At 45.8% G+C, this 22,555-nt stretch overlaps 1 protein-coding gene across 1 annotated transcript in view; it reads right to left on the bottom strand.

Moving 5' to 3' along the window:
- VPS13C (vacuolar protein sorting 13 homolog C) overlaps positions 1–22,555 on the bottom strand; it is a 69,208-nt gene that overhangs the window by 39,037 nt on the left and 7,616 nt on the right. The window contains exons 6-42 of the mRNA XM_032232749.1: positions 21,371–21,480; positions 20,954–21,013; positions 20,608–20,667; positions 20,031–20,111; positions 18,525–18,582; positions 17,516–17,643; positions 17,239–17,345; positions 16,256–16,427; positions 15,944–16,006; positions 15,362–15,494; positions 15,043–15,137; positions 14,692–14,834; positions 13,768–13,960; positions 13,514–13,628; positions 12,962–13,098; positions 12,412–12,535; positions 12,034–12,151; positions 11,293–11,422; positions 11,001–11,079; positions 10,574–10,719; positions 10,294–10,447; positions 9,901–9,977; positions 9,705–9,764; positions 8,576–8,729; positions 8,213–8,329; positions 7,657–7,760; positions 6,680–6,847; positions 5,747–6,051; positions 5,507–5,654; positions 4,384–4,495; positions 3,998–4,107; positions 3,112–3,268; positions 2,607–2,686; positions 1,969–2,028; positions 1,582–1,738; positions 756–878; positions 156–259 (exon numbers count right to left, since the gene is read on the bottom strand). Of these exons, the coding sequence (XP_032088640.1) occupies positions 156–259; positions 756–878; positions 1,582–1,738; positions 1,969–2,028; positions 2,607–2,686; positions 3,112–3,268; positions 3,998–4,107; positions 4,384–4,495; positions 5,507–5,654; positions 5,747–6,051; positions 6,680–6,847; positions 7,657–7,760; positions 8,213–8,329; positions 8,576–8,729; positions 9,705–9,764; positions 9,901–9,977; positions 10,294–10,447; positions 10,574–10,719; positions 11,001–11,079; positions 11,293–11,422; positions 12,034–12,151; positions 12,412–12,535; positions 12,962–13,098; positions 13,514–13,628; positions 13,768–13,960; positions 14,692–14,834; positions 15,043–15,137; positions 15,362–15,494; positions 15,944–16,006; positions 16,256–16,427; positions 17,239–17,345; positions 17,516–17,643; positions 18,525–18,582; positions 20,031–20,111; positions 20,608–20,667; positions 20,954–21,013; positions 21,371–21,480 (4,442 nt within the window). The remainder of the gene's footprint in view (positions 1–155; positions 260–755; positions 879–1,581; positions 1,739–1,968; positions 2,029–2,606; positions 2,687–3,111; positions 3,269–3,997; positions 4,108–4,383; positions 4,496–5,506; positions 5,655–5,746; positions 6,052–6,679; positions 6,848–7,656; positions 7,761–8,212; positions 8,330–8,575; positions 8,730–9,704; positions 9,765–9,900; positions 9,978–10,293; positions 10,448–10,573; positions 10,720–11,000; positions 11,080–11,292; positions 11,423–12,033; positions 12,152–12,411; positions 12,536–12,961; positions 13,099–13,513; positions 13,629–13,767; positions 13,961–14,691; positions 14,835–15,042; positions 15,138–15,361; positions 15,495–15,943; positions 16,007–16,255; positions 16,428–17,238; positions 17,346–17,515; positions 17,644–18,524; positions 18,583–20,030; positions 20,112–20,607; positions 20,668–20,953; positions 21,014–21,370; positions 21,481–22,555) is intronic.

Genomic DNA, 22,555 nt, shown 5'->3' with positions numbered 1-22,555 from the left:
TCCATCTCAAGGGGGAAAGGCGACGTGTGAACAGGCCAGAGTGTGCAATTCTACACTCGGAGGTGCTTTTTCCCCCTCTGACCGTCTCTTCTGTTCCCAACTCTGCCAAACTGGTCCGTGAGGCTCATTCCGAGGCCTCCGAATGCCAGGCTCACCTTTTTATGAACCGTTTCCGGATCGACGTTGGTTATGATGAAATCCCGAAGCCGGGCAAAGACTTCGGTGTGCTTTGTGGTGGTAAACACACAGGCCTCCATGCCTGGGGAGGAAGGAGGACAAGGAATAAAAGGGGATGTCTTCCATTTTTGATTGAAGTTTGGGCACTGGGGTTTTTCTTAGGGAATTTACACTTAATCTATTACTGGTTCTCCTCTCTTGCTGCTACAGGAAACGTATTTGACCCAAGGACCGAACGAGAAGGAGAATTCCATCCTACAGCAATAGCAATAGCAGTTAGACTTATATACCGCTTCATAGGGCTTTCAGCCCTCTCTAAGCGGTTTACAGAGTCAGCATATCGCCCCCACAGTCTGGGTCCTCATTTTACCCACCTCGGAAGGATGGAAGGCTGAGTCAACCTTGAACCGGTGAGATTTGAACCGCTGAACTGCAGATAACAGTCAGCTGAAGTGGCCTGCAGTACTGCACCCTAACCACTGCGCCACCTCAGGGTTAAGTAACTGGGAAGGAGGGCAGCTGAATACTGCTTTTTTTTGTTTTGTTTAATTCCGGTGGATTATTTCAAATGCGCTTACCTTGAATTCGTATGTCTGCAATATTAGCTTTCTGGTCGCAGACCCAAATGTTAAAGGCATTCAGTTTGGCAGTGAGCTTCAAGTCAAACACGTCATCAGAGATGGCTGCAGGGCCAGCAGCATCTGAGGAGCAAGAAGAGATCGGTCAGCGTGGTGGGCCTATTTCCCCCCAGCCGTGTTCCTCACTCTTCTTCCTCCTCCTCCTCCCTGGCCTCGGAGCAGTGAACACACCGAGGTTTTGTGACCCCCCCCACACACTCCTTCTGCTTCAAAGAAACTTGGAAATTCAGAAGGCTTCTTAAAGGAATGGATTTAATTGGCTCATCATGGTCAAAAGGGATCGCCTTGGTTCCTCAGTATTAAATGGGATTGGCGGAAAGAGAGGGGGAGAGAGAGAGGGAAAGAGCAATAGCAATAGTTATTACTTATATATTGCTTCATAGGGCTTTCAGCCCTCTCTAAGCGGTTTACAGAGTCAGCATATCGCCCCCAACAATCCGATAGATAGATAGATAGATAGATAGATAGATAGAAGATAGCAATAGCAATAGCAATAGCAATAGCAATAGCAGTTAGACTTATATACCACTTCATAGGGCCTATAAACCTCTCTAAGCGGTTTACAGAGTCAGCATATCACCCCCAACAACAATCCGGGTCCTCATTTCACCCACCTCGGAAGGATGGAAGGCTGAGTCAACCTTGAGCCTGGTGGGATTTGAACAGCCGAACTGCTGAACTGCAGTCAGCTGAAGTAGCCTGCAGTGCTGCATTTAGCCACTGCGCCACCTCGGCTCTATAAAGAGAGATATCAACCCTCTGATACCTGATTTTGCAACAGCTGTTTTGGGGTCTTCTGATGGTCGCTCTACATCAGCCCCCTTCTCAGCTGGCGTGATACCACTTGAGGCAGATGTGAAAAAATTCATGATAGAAAGCAAAGCTTCGGTGTGCAGAAGTAAGTCTAACGAAGAAAAGGATACCTGGGGGGAGAAAAAAAGAAAGGAGATAAATGAAGGAGGGGCCTCTCACCTGAAAACAGGTTTTTAATCATTTAAAAAGGCCCCTCAGCCCCCCAACGTGGGATAAATGTGAGTTATTGGGCTTAACAATCCAATTGGAACGTGAGCTCTTTCAGTTCAACTAGTATTCATTCTCCAAAGGACACCCTCCCCTGGGTAGCTAAGACAATGCTCCTATTGACAATACTCACATTCAGCAACTGCTTTGTTCTGTTGTAAACTGTGTCAAAGTGAGGACCATCAACATCGGCCTAAACGAGAAACACAGTTTCAGTCTGCGGCAGATGGCGAAGCAGCAGCAAAGCACACGCATGTTCACGCAAACTGCTATGTTAAGGCGGGGACGTGCGCTTGAAACGTTCAAGGTGTGGGACTTGGCATTGCAACCAAGGCTCCTCTTGGTCCGATCCCACCGCTGCTGCCTCATCCCCTTGTCACTTTTTACTGTATCCTGCGGGCGGCCCTGGGTTCAACATCTACCTATTTCTGCCAACTGCTCTCAGTAAAGTAAGCCCCACACCACGCTCCCCCTCCCCCTAGAAATGAGACCAGTGAGCAGAGTTCAATTCCCAAGAAAGAAAAAGGGGAAAGGAAGATGTGTTGCCTTCCTCAGGTAGGAATAAGAGGCGAGCCCCCCCCTGCATGCAACTGGCACAATCCAGCCTTCTAGCAGAAACTTCTAGCAACTAAGATTCAATTCGGCTTTTTGTAACATGCATTAATTTGCTTTATTTCACTTTGATTCTCTGTGTAAAACACAGTCATTTTTGTTTTAAGCATCCACTCAAAACACCCCACCCTAATTTTTAGTTTTAAAGAAGTGCTTAACCTTAACGTATTCCATCTTTAGAAGATGCTTGCCGGATTCATCTGAAGAACTAATAATATTTAATGGGTCTCCTTTGGAATCTGTAGAAAGAATACAATTCATACTTAGACTGTTGTAAGTCAACCTAAGCAAGGAAAAGTGGATGAATACAGTAAAGAGGGTAATTTCTTCATCGATGCAATCTTCCTCAAAAGAATAATCGGTGGAATTTCAGAGACTCAGAAATTACCCAAAATATACAGTAAATAGATGTTTCATAACCTTGATGAAGTCCTCCCGGCTAAGGAGGAGAATGGGAGTCTTTATGGAAAAATAGCAGGTTAAACAAGGCTCTCTAAAATGCTTAAAACTCAAGCAGAGCTTTGCACAACGAAGAATAAAAATTCAGAACACAAAATTGAAATATTTAGAAAAATATGATCTGCAGCTTAACATTGTCCTCTAAAAGCCTGTGTGTAATCTGAGTCACATTCATTTGTGAAATCCTTCATTAAATATGACTTACCAGTGAATTCAAGGCAATTCATCTGCACTTTCTGAAGATATGCTGTAAGCGTCATATCGTGCATTTTAATTCTACCTTCACTTCCAAGTTTTAATACTGTGAGCCTGTACAAAGGAAAGCTTTGCTTTTCCACTTGCTTCGTTAATGTAACTAAGACCTGAAAGAGGGAAGAGAAAGTATATGAAAGATAGCATATAAGACACATAAAAATACACCCAGCCATTCATATTCCAGTTGTCTATCTGCATTTGCCATTTGGCCAAGCCACCTTCCAGGAGAGACGGGTGTCCTGTAGGAAGAAACAAGAATGCAGGTCTGTCAGATTCACGAAGACGCCAAAAATCCTGGAAGCCACAGAGCCTTTAATCAGAACAGAGAAAGTTATGATCCTGACTTGTCCTGATGGAGGCACCATCCAGCTGGCTCCGATTCAGGAGTCCTGAGAAACCCCACCATTTCTCACCAGCCAGGATGAGCCTGGAAAATGGGGTGCTAACCTACTCCCCCCATCTCTTTTCAGCCCTCCTGCCCACAGGAGGGCAAAGCACAAGCTTTGACGAGTTCAGCTGTTGGCATCAGCTAGAAGGGCAGGGAGGGGCCCTCCAGAGAAAGGAGGGCAAAGCCCCCTGGGAATAAACCGACGGGTGGACCACTAACAATAACCGGCTCTTCTGGCCGGAGGAAGGAGAGCAAATAAGGCTGTCCTTGCCAGCACTTATTCAGGAAACGGGATACCTTGGGTCTGAATTAGGCTTAAGCTGCTGCTGCAGGCCGATTCAGAAGTTGAATGCTCCACTGCCAAGCAAATAAGCGGTGTTTAAAATCAATCAATCAATCAAAAGGAGGAGCCGTGGGTAAATGCAACTGAGCCTCGTAAGTTGCCTACCTTGTTTATTTCAAAGTTCAGCAGGAGGCTGGTCCTATCGTCCTTCTGGGCTTCTTCCGAGAGGCTGGATTTCGGGGCTCCAGCCGACGGCACCGGTTCTTTCACCTTGCCTGCGCATCCCCCAAAACAAGAGGCTTCTACTTAAAGGCTGCTGCAAAGCCGGGGGCTTCTTGATGAGTTTAAAGTCATGAGCTGTGAGCCTGGATCAGGCCAGGAGCCCCTCCCCACCAGAGCCCCTTTCAGTCTGCTGCCATCTGCCTGTCTGTCCACGGAAGAGCACCGGCGGATGAGCTCCCTCCTCAACTCCCTGCCGGGGGGGGGGGGGGAGGCAGGGAACGCTCCAGCTACTCAACCTGGGAACAGGGACCCACCCAAAAATGTCCTACCTTCCATCGAGGAGGCTGCTGGTTCTGCCCCAGGGTCTGTTTTGTCTGCTTCAGCCAGGTTTTCATTCATAACTTTAAGCAGGACGTTTAAATCCTCCTGACTCAGGATAATCTAGAAACGGGGGCATTTCGGGGGGGGAGAGGTTACGTTTCTTCGGGCTGAATGAGCCGCCACGAAACAAGGGGTACTAACCCCAACCCTGCCCGTCGAATGCACAGCTACATTCATCCGCCTTTTGGGCAAGACCCTCCTTAGCTTTTATCATTCAGCGCCCCCCACTCTGCTTTTCCGTGCTTCTGTCGCAAACAGGGCAAAGTGAAGGTTCCACTCCAGACCATTATGGGAACCACTGGTGCAGGGGTGAAATCCAGCAGGTTCTGACAGGTTCTGGAGAACCGGTAGCGGGAATTTTGAGTAGTTCAGAGAACCGGCAAGTGTCACCTCTGACTGGCCCCAGAGTCTGTGTGTGTGTGGGGGGGGGAGATGTGGATTTTGCAGTATCCTTCTCCTGCCACGCCCACCAAGCCACACCCACAGAACCAGTAGTAAAAAAAAAATTGAATTTCACCACTGCACTGGAGACGATATAACTATCATCCCATCTAAAAATCCTCTCTGTGGTTCTTCCTGCTCAGACAGACACCTCCTTCAACATCCCCACTTTGGAGGGGCTAAGCCTCAGCAAAAGCCAGGATGACAAGGTTACACCCCCCCCCCCCAAATCATTGTAGTCTCCAAGGGGGCCTCTAAGTGAGGGACAGTTCAGCAAACCCTGATGAGGATGTAGGTCAGAAAAAGGCACCGCTCTTCATACTGGAATTAATCAAGAGCATCAAAGAGGTCGGAAGCCAAGAAGTCCTCATAGAATGAGGAATGTACAAGGAAGGATTCTCCCTGTGTCCCCCCCCCAAAAAAGATAGAGATGCAGCGTAGTCACAAGAGTCACATCTGGTGAATGGGAAAGAAGCCAGCTTTTTTGGGGGGGGGGGAGAGAAGAGCTGGCTGGAGAATTCTGGGAGTTGAAGTCCACAAGTCTTAAAGCTGCCAAGTTTGAAGACCCCTGCTCTATGGGGACCCTGGGAGAAACACACCAGCTGCACAAGAGAAGAGAAATTAGCTTACGCTGATGGTATCAAGGTAACCTTGGACTTCCACCAGGGGTATTTTGTGGTACCACATCCCGGCCAGGTTGCGGTTGACCGAAAGGTCCAGATTAATGGGGCGCAAAATTTGAATGTCTGGCTGCGAAGCCCCTCGCTGCAAGACTGTCCTAGAGGAAGTCACACAATTATTGTGGGGTTAACGCAACCGAAATCTCCCCAATCACACCGCGCTCCACGGGCGAAGAGGAACCCAGTTTACCTGGACAGCTTCAGCTGGGTGAGGTGAACCTCCATTTTATCCACGATGGGAGGCAGTGAGCAATCCTCCGCCGGCACCAGGCTGAACCGGTTCTGTATTTTAATCAGCCCAAGGTCAAAGACCACAGCGTTGCAAGAGACGGAAGACTGCGGGACGACGATGACGGGGGCCTTCAGGTTGATGTCCATGGCGAGGCGGAAACTCCTCTGGGCGAAATCCCTCATGCTGGTGGCGGCCTTCTCGGCGGCCTGCACCGTAGCCGCACTCAAGGCCTCGGTGGCGATTTGGAAGTTGCTCAGGAAATTCTGTGACAAGCAAGAGGCTCGCAGGTCAGGAATGGGCCGAGGAAGCAGTGGACCTAAGAGACCGTCTCCTGCCACATACCTCCCTAAGACCGATAAGATCGCACAGGATGGGCCTTCTCCAGGTGCCGTCAGCTGGACAATGCCAGTAGGCGACGCCTCGGAGTAGGGCCTTCTCTGTTGCCGCTCCGGCCCTATGGAATGAGCTGCCCCCAGAGATCCGGACCCTACCCACTCTCATGGCCTTCCGAAAAGCTATTAAGACCTGGCTTTTCCGGCAGGCCCGGGGCTGTTGACCTCTTGATTGAGGTCCAGCCCCGCTTAGACTGGGTGTATGTTGTGTTTCTTTTAATTTGTTGTGTCTTATTTGTTTTAATCCTTTTTAATATTTCTTATTTCTGTAAGCCGCCCGGAGTCCTCCGGGATTGGGCGCCCTATAAATTCAATAAATGGAAATGTAAATGGACCATTACTTAACGGTGATATTTAAGTGATGCATTTTTGAGCTTTCTGTATGAGAGGGGTGGGGAGGGAGGGAGGGAGGTTCTCTGTGTCCCAATATAAAGACTTCCTTCCAGGCCCTGTGAAAAACAGAACAACAACAACTCCTCCTCCCAGCTGGCAGTCTTACCAGGAGTGTCATGAGGAATTTGTGTAGGTAGATGATCTGAATGCAGCCCACTTTGAGAGCCACGGTTCCATCCACTTTGGACATATCCGTGTAAGCTTCTCCCTCGGTGGCCTCTGGGTATAAGGCCAGGTTGAAACTGAAGACTTCGTCGCCGACTATGGAAACCGCCTAGAAGGTGGGCAAGCAAAAGTATCAAGGGCTGGATTGGTAGTTTCTAGATGGGTATCCAAAAGATGTGTGTTTGCAATGCTCGTCAAAATAATTCTAGTTTACCACCAAATTCTTGTCTAGCCTAATATATACCCCTCCCTCCCTCCACCCTCTCCCCCAACCCCCCTCCACCTTCCCCCCCCCCCGACTTCCCAGAACCCGTACACGGTATGGATTTCTAACAAACACAGTCTAAAATCTATTGAGAAAAAAAAAGAAATAAATAAAAATTAATAACATTCTACATTGACCTTAGCTTCTTCTTGCTGAACCAACTTTAAACAATTTAAATCATTTCTGATCTTAAGCATAGGCTAACTGGAATTTCTTGGTCCCATATTTATTTTGTATATAGTCAATCCATTTTTTCCAGTCTCGTTTATATCTCTCATTTGAGTGATCTTTAAGATATGCCGATATTTTAGCCATCTCTTTTGACATACAAAAAATTGTACTTCGATGTCTTACTGATTGAGGAATGATGAAATGTTTGCCTTAAAAGAAATAAAACTTTTGAAACCGCAATGCTCGACAAGCACACGGAGCCCTCGCTGGTTCTTAAAGGCAGAAGCTCTAAAGCCAATGTGGACATGAAGAAGACACAAATGGACTCGGGCCAAGTTTGCACAGGCTGTTTCTTCCAAAACCCCTGGAGAAGGAACTTCCCGGAGGCCCCTGTGGGGCGTTTCTTGGTACAAAATACAAGAGAGCCATCCTGGAAGCTAAAAAGTCAGAGTTTTGACTTGCAATCAAATGAGTAACTGTACCTTTTTATGAATTGTCCTTGAGTCAACATCAATGACAACAATGTCTTTCAGCCGGGCAAAGAGAATAGTTTGACTGGACTGCAGAAAAAGGAAGGAGTCGAGGCCTGAAAGGGGGGGAAAATGGTTCATTATTTGCTAAGAACCATAGAAACGAAATCTCAGATTTCTAACTAAATAGACTAACCTTTAACTGTGTTATTCAAATTCCAAAAGCACATTTTGAAGCAGCTTTTGAAACATTTCTAAAATCTGAGCCACTGAATACATTGGGCCAAAAGCCAAGGAACTTAATCTCATTCTGTCCTCTCTTTGTAGACCACTTGAAGTGCCCAGGCCGATGCCCAACTGCCTCCCCCCTCCCTCCCCTTCATTTCAAACCACCAGAAGTGCGTCTATTTAACTGGTCTTCCACTACACAAGATCAGAATTGAGAAATCGGAAACTCAGTGAACTCAAAAGTCCTCCAACAGATGGGATATATATTTCAGTAATTCAAGCTCGGAGAATGTTCTTGACAGCTAGGAAGAACTGAATGAAGCAGGCATTTCCCCATTACCTTGAACTTTTATTTCAGCAATGTTGTTCTTCTCGTCGCAAACGTTCAAACAGAAGGCCTCCATCTTGGCAAAGAATTTGAAATGAAACACATCCTTGTCCTTGCTCGTTTTTGCCACTGTAGAGAGAGAGGTTTTTAAATAAAGCAACAAGAATATAGACCAGTGTTTCTCAACCTTAGCAACTTGGAAGATGTCCGGACTTCAACTCCCAGAATTCCCCAGCCAGCATTCGCTGGCTGGGGAATTCTGGGAGTTGAAGTCCGGACATCTTCAAGTTGTTAAGGTTGAGAAACACTGATATAGACCTATTCCAGGCCATCCTGAAAGGGAGAAAACACCACCCAAATATTGCTGCCCGTTACCTTCTTTCCACGTAGACTCCGACTTCTGGGTCTCCTCCCGTCTCTGCAGGGCTGGGGGCTGCTTCTCCCTTGCTGGGACCACCGCCATGAGGTACCCCAGAGCTGAGAGAAGAGCCTGGGTATGCAGCACCACTTGGAGGGAGGAGAAGGTCACCTGTGGGGTTTGGGGGAGAGGGGGGGGAGAGGGGCAAAGGCACCTCTTCAAAAGCAAGCTCTCCCCATTCACCCACCTCTCCACCAGAATCACTGCCTTGATGCCCAAGGATTACGTTGTTGGTTCAGGGGGAAATAGGGCACCCTGGCTTTCCTGTGCATTTCATAAATGGGTCTCAGTCCAACTTCCCCAAGAGAAGCAACCAATTTCTTAAGTGTAATTTGGGTGTCAGGCCTGCAGGAATCTTTTCCGTTGGATCTTTGGCCTGCCACGCTTTCTATTATTCCGCTATGCGTTTTCTACAGTGGGAAAATTGGAGTTTGGGATTGTACGGAGTTAGATGCCATGTAGCCATAACAACATTCTTTCTAGGAAGCCAAGGTCATCCTTTGTCTCTGCACCTGACCGGAACTGGATGGGAGGAATCTGTCTTCATGGCAGTGGGAGATTGGACCATGGGATGGACTTGTGGGTGTGGGGATGCAAGATCTTGAACTTTCAATTGGGGATTGAAAGTTCAATTCCGGGAAGCTTTCAGATTCGGCTTTTCCCAGATGGGCCATGACTCTCTTAATAAATTGGAACTTTGAGGAATGCTTTGCCTTGGACTCTGATTTAATTTTGGATGCTATCTGGAACCCTCTATTCTTAGACTTTCTTTCAACTGTCATCTGACACCACGCGATGGCTGAAAAGGACTCGAGGTCCCTTCTTCATCTGATTTAGTAGGCTAAGGACACAGCAGGCTATTTCAGAATGAAGGAGGGCCGAAGAGAGGGGACGCCTTCCTGGATATGGCTAAGAGCAGCAATGCAAAGAAGGGTTTTTTCAAAAGTCAGGCACTGCTATAAAAACCTGCTTAGTCTTTTCTACCCAACCCACAGTCTCGGCATGGAGTAGAGGGGGCTTCCTTAGCAGCAAACCCAGCGTTATTTACAATTAAGGTTAGGGTGAGTTTTCTTAAATTTTCCTTACCTCCATTCTTTGCTCGGTATTGTCAAAAACTGTCTGAAATTTTGGACCGTTTTTATCGGCCTGAGAAGAAATATAATCAATATGTGACTAAAAGTTGAAACACAATTTTCATATTGTACAAAAGCAATTATTTGCACGTTGCAGTTCAGTACGTATCATTTGGTAACATTTTTTCTTTTTAAAAAAAGGTCTTTACCTTGATATATTCTACTTTCAAAAGGTCTAATCCGGAGACATCCGATGAACTGATCAAATGAATTTGCTGCCGTTTACCTACAAAAATATTTGGTATCTAAGAAATGGCAGGTTATGTAAAGCCCACATGGTTTTTTAAGGAGTCCTTCGGGATTGGGTGGCATATAAATGTGGTTAGTTAAATTAAATTAAATTAATTAAACTAAGCCTTTTCTACGATTAGCTCTTTTAAACAAAATCTGTAACAATTTTGCTTTGTTTTTGTTTTTTTAATAGACTTTTTGGGTAGAAAGTTTTTTTCCCATCAAGAACACAAATCAAATCATCATTTTTTTTTCTCACCCCCTGCCCAAAAGTACATTTTTGTAACTGCTTAACTTGCTAACCAAATTACCTTGAATTTCATAATAATTCAGGCTAATCTTTCTTAAGTAAATCTCAGCTTTCAGGTCAAACGTCCTAGCAGTGGCTTCCATCCCAAGCTGCTGCACGTTAAATACGAGTATTGTTTCTTCCCTCTGCAGCTGTTTGGTCAGTTCCAAAATCACCTAAGTAAGAGATGCTTGTTGAATTTTGAAATCTGGGCCTCTTCAAATACAGTCCTCAACTTATGACCACAAGTGGGAATCAAACTTCGGTCGCTAAGTGATGCAGAAAAAAAACCCCACACTTGCCTCCTTAATTTCAAATTTTAATTGCAGGTCCGTCAGCTCCTCCTGAACAGTTTCAGTTTCATTCTTCAGCTGCTTTTTTGGGGGGGGAGCCACTTTCTCTGGTTGTTGGGGATAATCATCGAAATCAAAATATTCATCGTCGGATTCTAAGGAAGAAAGAAAGTGTTGTTAGGACATTCTGTGGGCATCAAAATATTCATCTTGGAATGGATTCATTAATCAATGTTTAAATAAAATTGGTTTTGTACAGTCATTTGCGGGAGGGACGAGGCCGAGGGGGTTTCCATTTACCGTAACTTGGGTTTTTTAAAATGTGCCATTTAAAGATTTTAAGGCAAAGTTGTCTGAGCCACAAGTGTGCCTTCTAAGCAACTGCCTTGGATTTGCCGTAATTTTGGCTGTCCTTCCTTTCCCCCTTTTTTTTTACCTGGTTCTAATTCTTCCAGCAATCGTGTGGCCCCAAGGAAGTCTTTCCTTCCCTCAGAGACCACAGGAATGGCCGGAGCCTGCAAAAGATTGAGAGACAGCGATAAACCACTGGATTATATTTTCATATAATCACAACACTTCAGACTGGAATGTTCCCCCAGCAGTGCCCAGCTGGCATGACTGCTTCACTAGGATTTATTACACTTTTGACCTTTCTGTGTCTCGGAAATGCCAATAATTATGGTAATTACTGGCTGTACTTTCCCCAAATGTTACAAAGAGTTTGATACCTTTGCAGTTGAAACTGAAACACTGGATTTCTGTGGGAGAGGAATGCTGTCAATTAGCTCCAAAACCCCTTTGATCTTCTGATCAGAAATTCTCAGGTGAACCAAAGGAAGCTCACCTGACACTTTAAACCTAAGGATATAAAACGTGGAGAAGAAACAGAAATAGGTTGCTAATAACTCTGCTTCGCTCTTGATCTAGAAGGGAAAACACACAGACACACACACAAAACCCAGCAACACCAAAACCCAGCAGGGCTGTGAAACTGGCACGCACTGCACAAGAGGGACCAAAAAAGGAAATGTAATTAACATCTTGTTTTTACAAACAAACGCACTGATCTCTGGTTACAAGGATACGAAGTGAACAGCCAGTTAAAGGCTTTCTTTCAATTGGGCCTAAAGTAATGATTTGGAGAAACATCCAAAAAAATGCTTAAGGTACATTGGGAAAGCTTTTTAAAAGACCATTAGGACGTCTCCAGGGAGACTGGCTGGCTACTTCATCCTGAGAAGATTTGGGTAAGTTTAATTTCATGGCATTGATCAGTAGCTTCAGTGTGCCAAAGGCCACGATTAAAAAAAAAACCGAGCCATGAATTCCCATTCCTGCCCAGGATGCCACTCTGACAACATTTCAAGGGGTCTGTAGCAGCATTAAGCGCACTGAATAAAAGGCCAGCCACAAAAACAAGGCCGGCTCCACCTGAACCATCTTTACAGCTTTTAAAATTGCTACGTTACTTTGCCATCCTGACGTCCTTCTCCACCATAGATTTGGCAACTTGGACACGGATGTCCATGGGACGTAATATGTGCAGCAGGGATGCAGGCTCAGACCGGGCCTTTTTCCAATCTTCCCCTAAAACACAGTGAAAGAGTTGCTGATATTTCGGTGATACCAGCGTGATAATCAATAACAGGGATACATAAAACTCTAGTAAGCCCTGGCGATACCACAAAAATGCCTATATGAAAACTTCAGGATGCCCACCTGCCGGAGAAGCAAGTCAATTCGAATGTCAAGGCGTGTATGTAGCGGTATGAATGCCGCACCCTTTGTGTCAACTGCTTCCCACTTGATATGCAGTCAATAATGTTTTGGATTTGGAGGCATTGTACCTGATCTGCCGAACAGCAGCTGTACGTTCTTGATTTCGACATCAAATCTGTCATAGGCTTTGTCCATGATCTCCTCCAAGGAACTGCTGGAGTTCTGGTGGTGACCTTGGCTGATGCTCTTCAGCTGTTGAATGACAAGTGTCTCTGCTTCTTAACCTGCCACTGTCACGTAGTTTTCACAAATGTGTCCATAAGCACAACTGGCCCACGGCTGCATTCATCAGCCCTTGACAGGACTAGGTTACAGGGACACACTCCTCTCTTCCGCCAAATACAGCCATTTTTGGCCTCCAGAAGCCCCACCCCTGCATTCCATTTTTGCAAAAAAATGTTGTTGTTTTTTTGCAAAAATGGGGCAGTTTTTTGCCTTCCCCCAGCCCTGCTGAAGCCTGCAAAGTGCTCCTGGGGGACAGGGAGGATAAAAACTATTTTTTTTCTTACTTACCTCTTCAAAATCTTGGTGCATCTTATACACCGCTGCGTCTTATAGTCCGAAAAACACGGTAATTTATCTTGCCTTCAATCTTTAAGAAAGGTCATCATGACTTACCTGGAAAGTACCGAGGTCCAAAATAAGCAAGTTTGACTTTTCGTGGTGGAAGCCAGTTTGTGGAATCAGAAGATAGGAAGGCTTCAAGTTGATCCTGAGGTCCAGGACTTTCCGTGTTTCGATGATATGCATAAGCCCTAAGGCGGGAAGCAGAACGGAGCTAGCAATAGCAATAGCAGTTAGACTTATATACCGCTTCATAGGGCTTTCAGCCCTCTCTAAGCGGTTTACAGAGTCAGCATATCGCCCGCACAGTCTGGGTCCTCATTTCACCCACCTCGGAAGGATGGAAGGCTGAGTCAACCTTCAGCCGGTGAGATTAGAACCGCCGAACTGCAGATAACAGTCAGCTGAAGTGGCCTGCAGTGCTGCACCCTAACCACTGCGCCACCTCGGCTCTATAGCTGAGGCGGGCACTTCCCCTTTCCCCTGCCGGAACAGAATTCGGCTTAAAGTACACCGTGGGAAACCCCTCTGCACCTGGACGTTTGCCCACGGGGCCAAAAGGGCTATTTAATCATCTGGAGTTGACCTGGGGAATCCAAAACAGACCTGTGGCGGTCCTCTCTTTAATTTCTTCCAGTTTCGACAAGGTGGCTGTGGTTAGGCGTTCCAGGTCCATGCCTCGGTTGGTTTGGAAGAATTCCACCAGGGCGTTGATTGTCCTCTGAGAAAAGACAGTTATCAATTGCATTTCTTTCTCTCTCTCTCTCTCTCTCACTCTCTCTCTCCCTCTCTCTCTCATGGGACTGCAAATACGTTCAACTCTTGAGAGCTGAGAAGCATTTCACACCGATCTCACTCACCGCATCGTAGATGATTTCCACGGGCTGCGACTGAAGGAAGAGGCTCTGGTCAGCCACGCTGCCCTCCGGGTTGGTCTCAAACTGGATTTCCAGCAGAGACGACTCGGCAGCCCCAATGGAGGCCACGAGGGAAGGCACAACATCCCGTTGCCTCAAGCCCGTCATGTACCAATGTTCAAGCTTTGCTTCTATCCTGCAAATGACCAAGAGCCAACTGGGTTTCCCTCCTCAAACTGTAAGGAAGCGGCGATGCCACATTCCGTCTTAAAGAGGAGAAAATGTCTCTACAATTAATGAAAGACCAATGGGACGGCTGAGAGCCCAACTGATGCAGGAGGGGAAAGAAGGCCCAAGCTTTAAGCCAAGAAGCACCCAGGAGATTGGCCTGTCGTCAGCCATACCGCAGAAGTCGCCCTTTCAGTGGTTCCACCACAAAACCGCGCTCGACTAAACCGCGTCACTGACGTCATCAACAGGGCGACAACAGCGCGAAGACAGAAGCACGCTGTAAACCCTAAGCCTAAAATTAACCCCTAAACCTAAACCTAACCCCCTAAACCTAATCCTAAACCTAACCCTTACCTTAAGTTGAATCGGCTTGCTTTCAAAGCGCTATTTAAAGCGCCCTTCTTTCTCCGCGCTGGCTGTTGTCGCCCTGTTGATGACGTCAGCGACACGGTTTAATCGGGCGCGGCTTAGTCGAGCGCGGTTTTGACGGGTCACGCCTTTCAGTAAACCAGTGGTTGCCAAACTTGGCAACTTTAAGACTTGTGGACTTCAACTCCAGCAGAGCTGGCTGGAGAATTCTGGGAGTTGAAGTCCACAAGTCTTAAAGTTGCCAAGTTTGGGAACCACTGCAGTAAACCAAGGAGCCCCGATTCACATAAGGAACTTGGAAGGGACTTGTGGAACCGGCACACTTACTTCAGAGCTTGTGCGCCTGGCCTCTGCGAGATTTTAGTGCTTAAATCGATGATCTGAATTTTAAGGGTGTCTGGGACGTCCCTGTCCTCTTTGATGGTAAAGGAAGTGCTGAGGAGCTTCAGGGACACCACGTGGGCCACATACTAAACGGGAGACAAAAGCATTGCAGAGCATCGAATGGGGTGTTTTCATCACAAACGTCAGGCAGATACGATACACGGGTTCCCCTCCCCTCCCCAACGCAAGGGAGGGAAAGGTAAATTACGGCCCACTTGTACGTTTCGCCCACGAAATGCGGAGCAGCTCATCTTCTTCTGTGACGCTCCGGATTTAACCCAAAGGCGCCATTACCTTTTTGGGCAAAGTCAGGTTGTGGGAGCTGTCGCTGTAGCCGATGGCGGTGAACAGCTTTGCCTTCTCTTCAGGGGTCATGAGGTCATCGATAGCTGAAGAGAGGGTGGAAGGGGTTACCTTGGAGGACCCTCCGAGCAGAAGGAAGGGCTGGCACTTTGCCCCTCAGGTAGGCCCGAGGCTGGGCTGGTACTGGGGTTCCTTTGCCTCCCCCCCCCCTTCAGTTTGGTCGCTCCGTTCCTGGTTTCATGCTCCGCCCTTTGCGACCAGCCACGGGGGGGGGGGGGGTCTCGGGGATGCTGGAGAGACGGAGACTCACTTTCAGGGACTGACGTGTCTTCTTCATCGTCCTTCTTCTTGGATTCCTTCCTGCCCCAAAAGCCAGAGAACCAGCCCCCCTTCTTCTCCCCCTCTGCAGGTTTCTTGGAGAGTTTTTGTCCTGACCTCACAACCTATAAATCAGAGAAAAAGAGGTTCGGCACTTTCACCAGCCTCATCTTCACCCAACAGAAAGAAACGGGGTCTTTATGCAAACTAAACCATCCCCTAAATACTAAAATTTCATGGAAAAAATAACCAAAAATGGCCATTTTGCAAAGCTCGGCTATGTATCCTAATAGATGGTTTATGATCACTACTGAAGGAATAAAATTGCAAGATTCCTTTGAACGAAATCCTTTGCAAAGGGCACAAAGGTGCGTCGGCCGATTACAAGCAGCTTCTCGATGTGCTGTTTTTAGAAACGCTTCTAAACACTTTTGCTGACAATGGAACCTTTCTATTGATGATCAGCGCAGCCATTTCTAAAGCAGGTGTGTAAAGCTCACTCCGTGTTTAAAATGGACTGTTATAAAATCCTTATAAGAGGAACCAGGGGGGCGGGAGGGGGGGGGGAACCTACCTCGGTTTGGGCTTGTTGCCTTGCTAAAACAATGTTGAAAACATCCAGAGCCTTCTCCAAGTCCTGTGGGGCAAATGCAGACATGGAGTTTCTAGGACAGTGTTTCTCAACCTTGTCAACTTGAAGATGTCTGGACTTTAACTCCCAGAATTCCCCAGCCAGCGAATGCTGGCTGGGGAATTCTGGGAGTTGAAGTCCAGACATCTTCAAGTTGACAAGGTTGAGAAACACTGTTCTCGGACCTTCCTCCAACCCTTCTCCTCCTCCTCCGGCTAAGGCTCCGGCCCCCAGAGCCAGCCTTGGGTCAATTACCTGGATTTGTTTCTGATTTTCCTCCGATAATTTGGTTTGTGTCAGTTTAACTTTGTAAACGTTTTTGTAACTTTTCAGAAGTTGCCTGTGGCTCTTTATATGATCCCACGACCACATCTGCGTGTATCGCTTGATGTGAAGGTCAAGAATGCAATTTCCTGCGTACTTCCACCTGTAACAAGCAACCACATTATTGAGCCCTGGGAAATAAACAATTTGAGCTAACAGGGACAGGACCTGGGGCAGGCGGGATATTTGCAGGCAAGAAGTTCTAAGCACTTCCTCAACTGAAGGAGTTTGTGCTCCTCGTTGTTCCTCTGCAAAAGCTTCCCTTAATTTTCGTGGCCAAAGCAGACAAAACAATTCTTCCTTCAGTATTTTAAAATACTTTTGAAAACGCCAGTTGCTAAGGAGGCCTTTTCCGCCCTTTGCTGCACTGAAGTGATCTCCGGGTACGCTTCAAGGTGCTAGTTGTCACCTACAAAGCCCTTCATGGTATTGGATCTGGGTACTTGAGAGACCGCCTACTGCCAATTACCTCCACTAGACCAATTAGATCCCACAGATTAGGCCTCCTCCGAATTCCATCAGCCGGCCAGTGTCGACTGGCGACTACCCGGAGGAGAGCCTTCTCTGTGGCTGCTCCGACCCTCTGGAACGAACTCCCCGTGGAGATTCGAACCCTCACCACCCTCCAGGCCTTCCGCACAGCCCTTAAAACCTGGCTGTTCCGACAGGCCTGGGGCTAAAGACTCGCTGCCCCACTTCGAATGGTATGATTGTTGTGCTTTTAACTATGTATGGTTTCTATGTTTTCTGTAACTTTGTTTGTTTTTCCCTCCCTTTGAGTTGTGAGCCGCCCTGAGTCCCCTTAGGGAAAAGGGCGGCATACAAATAAATTAAAATGAAAAATGAAAATGAAATGAAAAATGAAGAACTCTTGCAACCAGATGAGAAGCAACACAGAAATATCTCCGGCTCACCACTGTTTGGTATTCCTGTGCAGAGGAACTTCCGGTCTGTATTTTCTATACGGGGCGTTTCGGACCATGTAATCAATGGATTCCAAGAGATCAATCATACTAAGGTACTAAATGAAGGGGGGGAAAAAACACAAGAGGAATCTTAGCTGGAGAGGAACAGAATTTTGAGGATTGCCGAGGAAGATGTTTCTAACAACGGTAAAAAGCCCCTTCGTCTAGAAGAGTTTACGGAAGTCGTCACCTGGGGGATCTGAGCGGGTAACGGGCACCCTACTACCTGAGGCTTGGTGAGTTCAACGGCGATGCTCTGGACTTCCATGGCGCAGTCCACCTTGGGAGTCTCCAGTTCTTCTTCAGCATGAGGGTTAAGGTAGAGTTTTGCAGAAGCCGACACGGGTTTAAATACTTTAAAAGAGAGAGAGAAATTAGGAACGAGTCTCTATAAAAATCGAAATAAAATCATTGCTGCAAACTTGCTGAATTAAAATAGGCTACTCCATTTATTAATAGTTGGGTTTATACCAGCAATGTTACAGCTTTGGCACAGGATGCTGTTCATGCTCTTACCCAAAAACTTGGCTTATGAATCACAACTCCCATGGGTGAGCTCAGACAGCATGATGGTGCCAAAAGGGCTCACTTCAGCACAAGACAGGACATGAACTGTCTGACCTATTTATTTCATCATATCTTCTTTGCCTGTCTCTATTAGTATGTGTGTTGTGAATTTTAAACTATTCTATTTTTAATTACGTACTGTTTTTATATGTCATTGTGTGTACTCCCTTCCCTATACGTTGTAAGCCGCCCTGAGTCCCCTCAGGGAAAAGGGCGGCCTATAAATAAATTTATCTATCTACATCTATCTATCTATCTATCTATCTATCTATCTATCTATCTATCTATCTAATCTATCTATCTATCTATCTATCTATCTATTTATCTATCTATCTATCTATCTTTTATTTTGCTTTTCTTTTTTCTTCTTTCATTGTAAGCCGCCCAGAATCCTCCAGGATTGGGCGGCCTATAAATTTAATAAATGAAATGAAATTAGACTCCTTGGCTAAATTGCTCTCCACAGCACAACTCCATGGCCAGGAGAGCCTTACCCACCCCACACCCTTTTTCTTTACCTGGTGGCAGGCTTCAGTGGGTCCCTACAGAGACCACCCATCCTTTGTGCCAGTCCCAGCTCCATCCTCACAGGTGGGCTGAGGCTTCCCCCCTCTTCCCACCCATGGACCCAACAGCCCTACCCCTTCAGCTCTCCCCTTCTCACTTACTGTACTGATAGTCAGGAAGCTCTTGGTTCATAGAAGGGACTCCTTTTTTCAGCCGCTCCTGTGTGTGGCAAGAAACCCACAAACCTTTCAAGTATTTCAGTGACCAACACAAAGGACACCACAGTCTGGATGAAGCTCAGGGGGCAATGCGGAGAACTCACCGCTTTTAAAGGATGCAGAGTTCATGCCAGGGAAATAACTCAACCTAGAAGTCATTTTCCTTCCAGAATACCCGTGTACTGTCATGATTGAGGTCCAGCCCGGATTAGACTGGGTGTATGTCCTGGGTTTTTTAATCTATGTCTCTTTGTTTTAACTTCTCTATTTTTAAATGTATTTGTTCTAAGCCGCCCGGAGTCCTTCGGGATTGGGCGGCCTATAAATTAATTAAATCTAATCTAATCTACATCCCCCTCACTAGACGTTCACGCACAGCCTACAGTATCTGCTCTTTGGCTGCAAAATGTCCACACAGTGATGGCTCCGGTGATTTTTTTTTAAATTTAGGAAAACATGTCAGAATGTCTCATTCCTCTCTTGCAGAAATAAGGTTGCCCCCCCCCCCCACAACACACACACATACATTCTTTCAAAAAGCGTGAAGAGATGGTTTTGCCAGCAGGCCAGAGACCCCAGGGCACTACGGAGCCAAGGGGTAGGTCCAATTGTTGTCATAAGGGGTATCATCATGCTTTGCCAGCCATGAAAGACAGGGAAGGGCTTTTGACTATACAGGTAGTCCTCACTTAGTGACTTAGCAACCATTCGAAGTTACAACAGGGCTCAACAAGAAGACTTATGGCCGGTCCTTGGAAGTTGTGGCTGTCACAGTGTCCCCACAGTCACAGGAGATCATGATCGGGGCTCTTGGCAACAGGCAGACAGTTCCAATGGTCACAGCTTCCCGAACTCACATCATCACCCCTTGTGATCTTCACTGCCAGCTTCCCATGAGTCAAGGAGGAAACCAGCCACCCCCTGATGTTGTGCTTAAAGACTGCACATCATTCCTTAGCAACCACAACCCGAACTGTCACTGCACACTGAAGATCCCATTTAATTTTGTTGTACAAAGTGCAATGACAATAAAGTAATCTAACTAACTCATCAGAGGAAACAATGCAGAAAAAAAAGGGGCAGGCGTTATATTTGAGGGGCAACATCCCACGGATAAATTGCCTAATTTGCAGTTAATGTTTACTGAATTCTCCCTCTGTCTAGGACAGTGTTCAAGGCCACCTGAGGCATTCTGGGAACTGGAGTCCTCTCATCTGAAAGAGGCCAAGATTGAGAAACACCAATCAGGAAGAAGACTCCCGCTTCTCATCTTGCAAACGTGCCCATGAAGTCCGGCCAAGGGTGGGCTTTGGGGATGACATCATGCAAAGGAAACTCCCTGGAGTGGAAGTCCTTGGCTGCTGGCTAATCTCATCTTATATTACTGCTCTACCAAGCTTACCAGTGAAAAGACATCACAAACATACAGTACAATAAGATTTAAATTACCAAGATTTGCTCGCGGGAAGAGCGGTAATACATTTCACTCTCCACGTTCCAGTAGATGCTCAGGGAATCAAGGCTCAGAAGCTGAAAGAAAGGATGCCGTTGGTGAGGGGCTGCAACCGAGAGCGCCAAGGACCCCCTCAAACAGCAACGAAGTCGGAGGAGCATTTGCAGAAACGCATCAAAGGACAGGCATTTACCGAGGCGGATACAAAGCCAGGCAGAACAATTTTGTTTGAGGGGAACGTTGCCTTGATCTAGACAAGCTGCCAAAAGCACTTCTAGGGCTGGCAGCCAATTAAGGGGTTGTTCTGCTTGCCCGAGGGAGCATCAAAACATGCTTTTAAAAGACCGGAGCACAAGCCAGCTTTCAAAAAACCCGTATCTGAGCTTTGGGGGAAGTGAGGAAGAAAGAGGATCCACTATTCACAGGGCAAGAGATCAAAAAGCCCTGCCACTTCGGGCTTAAGCGCGATGCATCGCTAAGCATGCTGGCCATTAAAATTCATGTCCCTGAATATGCTTTTCCAGGTAACCTCTAGGAGAAATTGCTGTGCTTGAACCCCCGGATAAGCGGTACCTTGTAGATGATCTTTGCAGCGTCGTTTAAAATGCAAGGAGTCCAGTTTTCATTCGTGGTCTGGAAATTAAATTAAAAAAAGACATTAATGTGATCTTGCCGGCTTCACACTTTTTTTAGGCATCACATCTGGAAGGATTTGTTTAGTCAAAGTCTCACAGCTAGAAACGTCTCTTGAACCGTCCCCACTAATTCCCCACTGTTAATAAAGCTGCAATTGGGGGGGGGGGGTTTCCCACAGTAATTAAGTAACATTTGTCTTTAAGAACGGTTTCCAGTGTGAAAATAAACACAGCCAAAAATAACTCGCCATTCTTGTCAGCCCACCAGGAAGTCTTTCCCTTACCTGCAAGCTGAGCTCTGCCAGAGTCATTCCTAAAGAGATCGGTTGCTTCGGATCGGTGATCTGCAAGTACAGGAGAAAATGCTTCATTAAACACCTTAGCATAACTGCATTTGCAGTTTAGTTACACGTCAAAAAATCTGTGTAAGATCCAAAATGGGTGCTAGCAGATAAAATGCAGGATTTAGTTGTTTTGCAATTCCTTTCTTTTCACATATTTTGAAGCAAAAACAACCTCCTGTAAATCTTGTACAGGAAAGTTCCCAGCCTCTTCAAGAAACAATGCATTTTATATTTTATTTACATTTTGGGCCACTGTTTATGAAAACTATCCTTAGCTAAGCAGCCCAGCCCTTCATATAAGAGGCCGCTTTTTCTTACTCTTACTCCTCAGTTTTGCATAGGCTGCAGGCCACTTACATCATCTTCATACTTGATATGGATGCCGGTGATTTTGACTTGTACATTTTTGATGACTTGAGTTGCAAGCTTTTCCAAGAAAGTATCTTTCTTCTGTTCCTTTGGTTTATCTAAAAAATAATTTGTAAGTTGGTTTCCATCTCGTTCCTTCAATTATCATATTAAACATCATCATCTGTTTACTTTTCATCACTTCTAAGCATTTCCTCTTTTTTTCTCCTCCACACAACAAAGTCTAAAGAAGATCTTAGATCTTAACCTAATTCATTAAACCATACAACACACTCCAAAGACAGGCTAAACTTTTTATATTTTCTTGAGAAATAGCCAACATGGAAAATATCAAAGGGAAGACACCACTGAATTGTGTATTAAAGAGTGCTAGGACGACATTTTTTTCCAAATCTGCAGCCCTCTTTTCAACACAATGTACACCATGAAAAAGCCTTGTTAGTTTTCCTTTTGTTTGTCTCTCTTTACATTCATTTCTTATGAGAACAACACTGGCAATGATAAAGTCACACATATTACTGCAGAATTGTTAAAATCAATTTATAAAAAAACAGAAGCAGCAAGCAGAAATGTTCAGCAAATTCTGCTCATTGTACCTACCTTTTGAGTGCTCACGAGCTTTAAATGGTTTCTTAAAATGTTTTTTAGTCTTTTTAGACTTACGTCCTTCATAATGTAAGCAATTTTGCAGAAAAAGGATAAATTAAAGTTAGGAAAGTCTTATAAAAGCAAGCAACAGAAATAAAGGGGAAAATATTAAGAAGATAACTGAGGAAAGTATCATTTTTCATCAGAAGTGCTAAATTAAATGTCCACAAGTGCCCGCAATTAGAAATCTACTACAATGATAGGCATTTCTACATTTTTCATGTAAGTGTAGATAAAATGAAATAGAGTAACCTTTTCAGTTGTCAAGGTTAATTTCCTAGCTAAGAAATTCTCAAAGCTACTTCAAACTGAAACATTAGTATATTCTTACACAATTTCAATCTGAATTGAGAAGGTATTTTACTAGCATTGCTGTTTCCCAAATGCCCATCAGAAAGAAAGATTTTGTCATCAGAGAGTCCGTGGCTGGCTGGGGAATTCTAGGGGTTGAAGTCCACAAGTCTTAAAGAGCCCAACTTTGGAGACCCCTGGTGTAGGCTGCTAACCCGCCATCCAGCCATTCAA

Source organism: Thamnophis elegans, chromosome 16 (genome assembly GCF_009769535.1).
Source record: "Thamnophis elegans isolate rThaEle1 chromosome 16, rThaEle1.pri, whole genome shotgun sequence".
In the NCBI taxonomy this organism is placed as follows: domain Eukaryota; kingdom Metazoa; phylum Chordata; class Lepidosauria; order Squamata; family Colubridae; genus Thamnophis; species Thamnophis elegans.
Note: the sequence above shows the minus strand (reverse complement) of the source record. Positions and strands in the feature narration are given on the sequence as shown.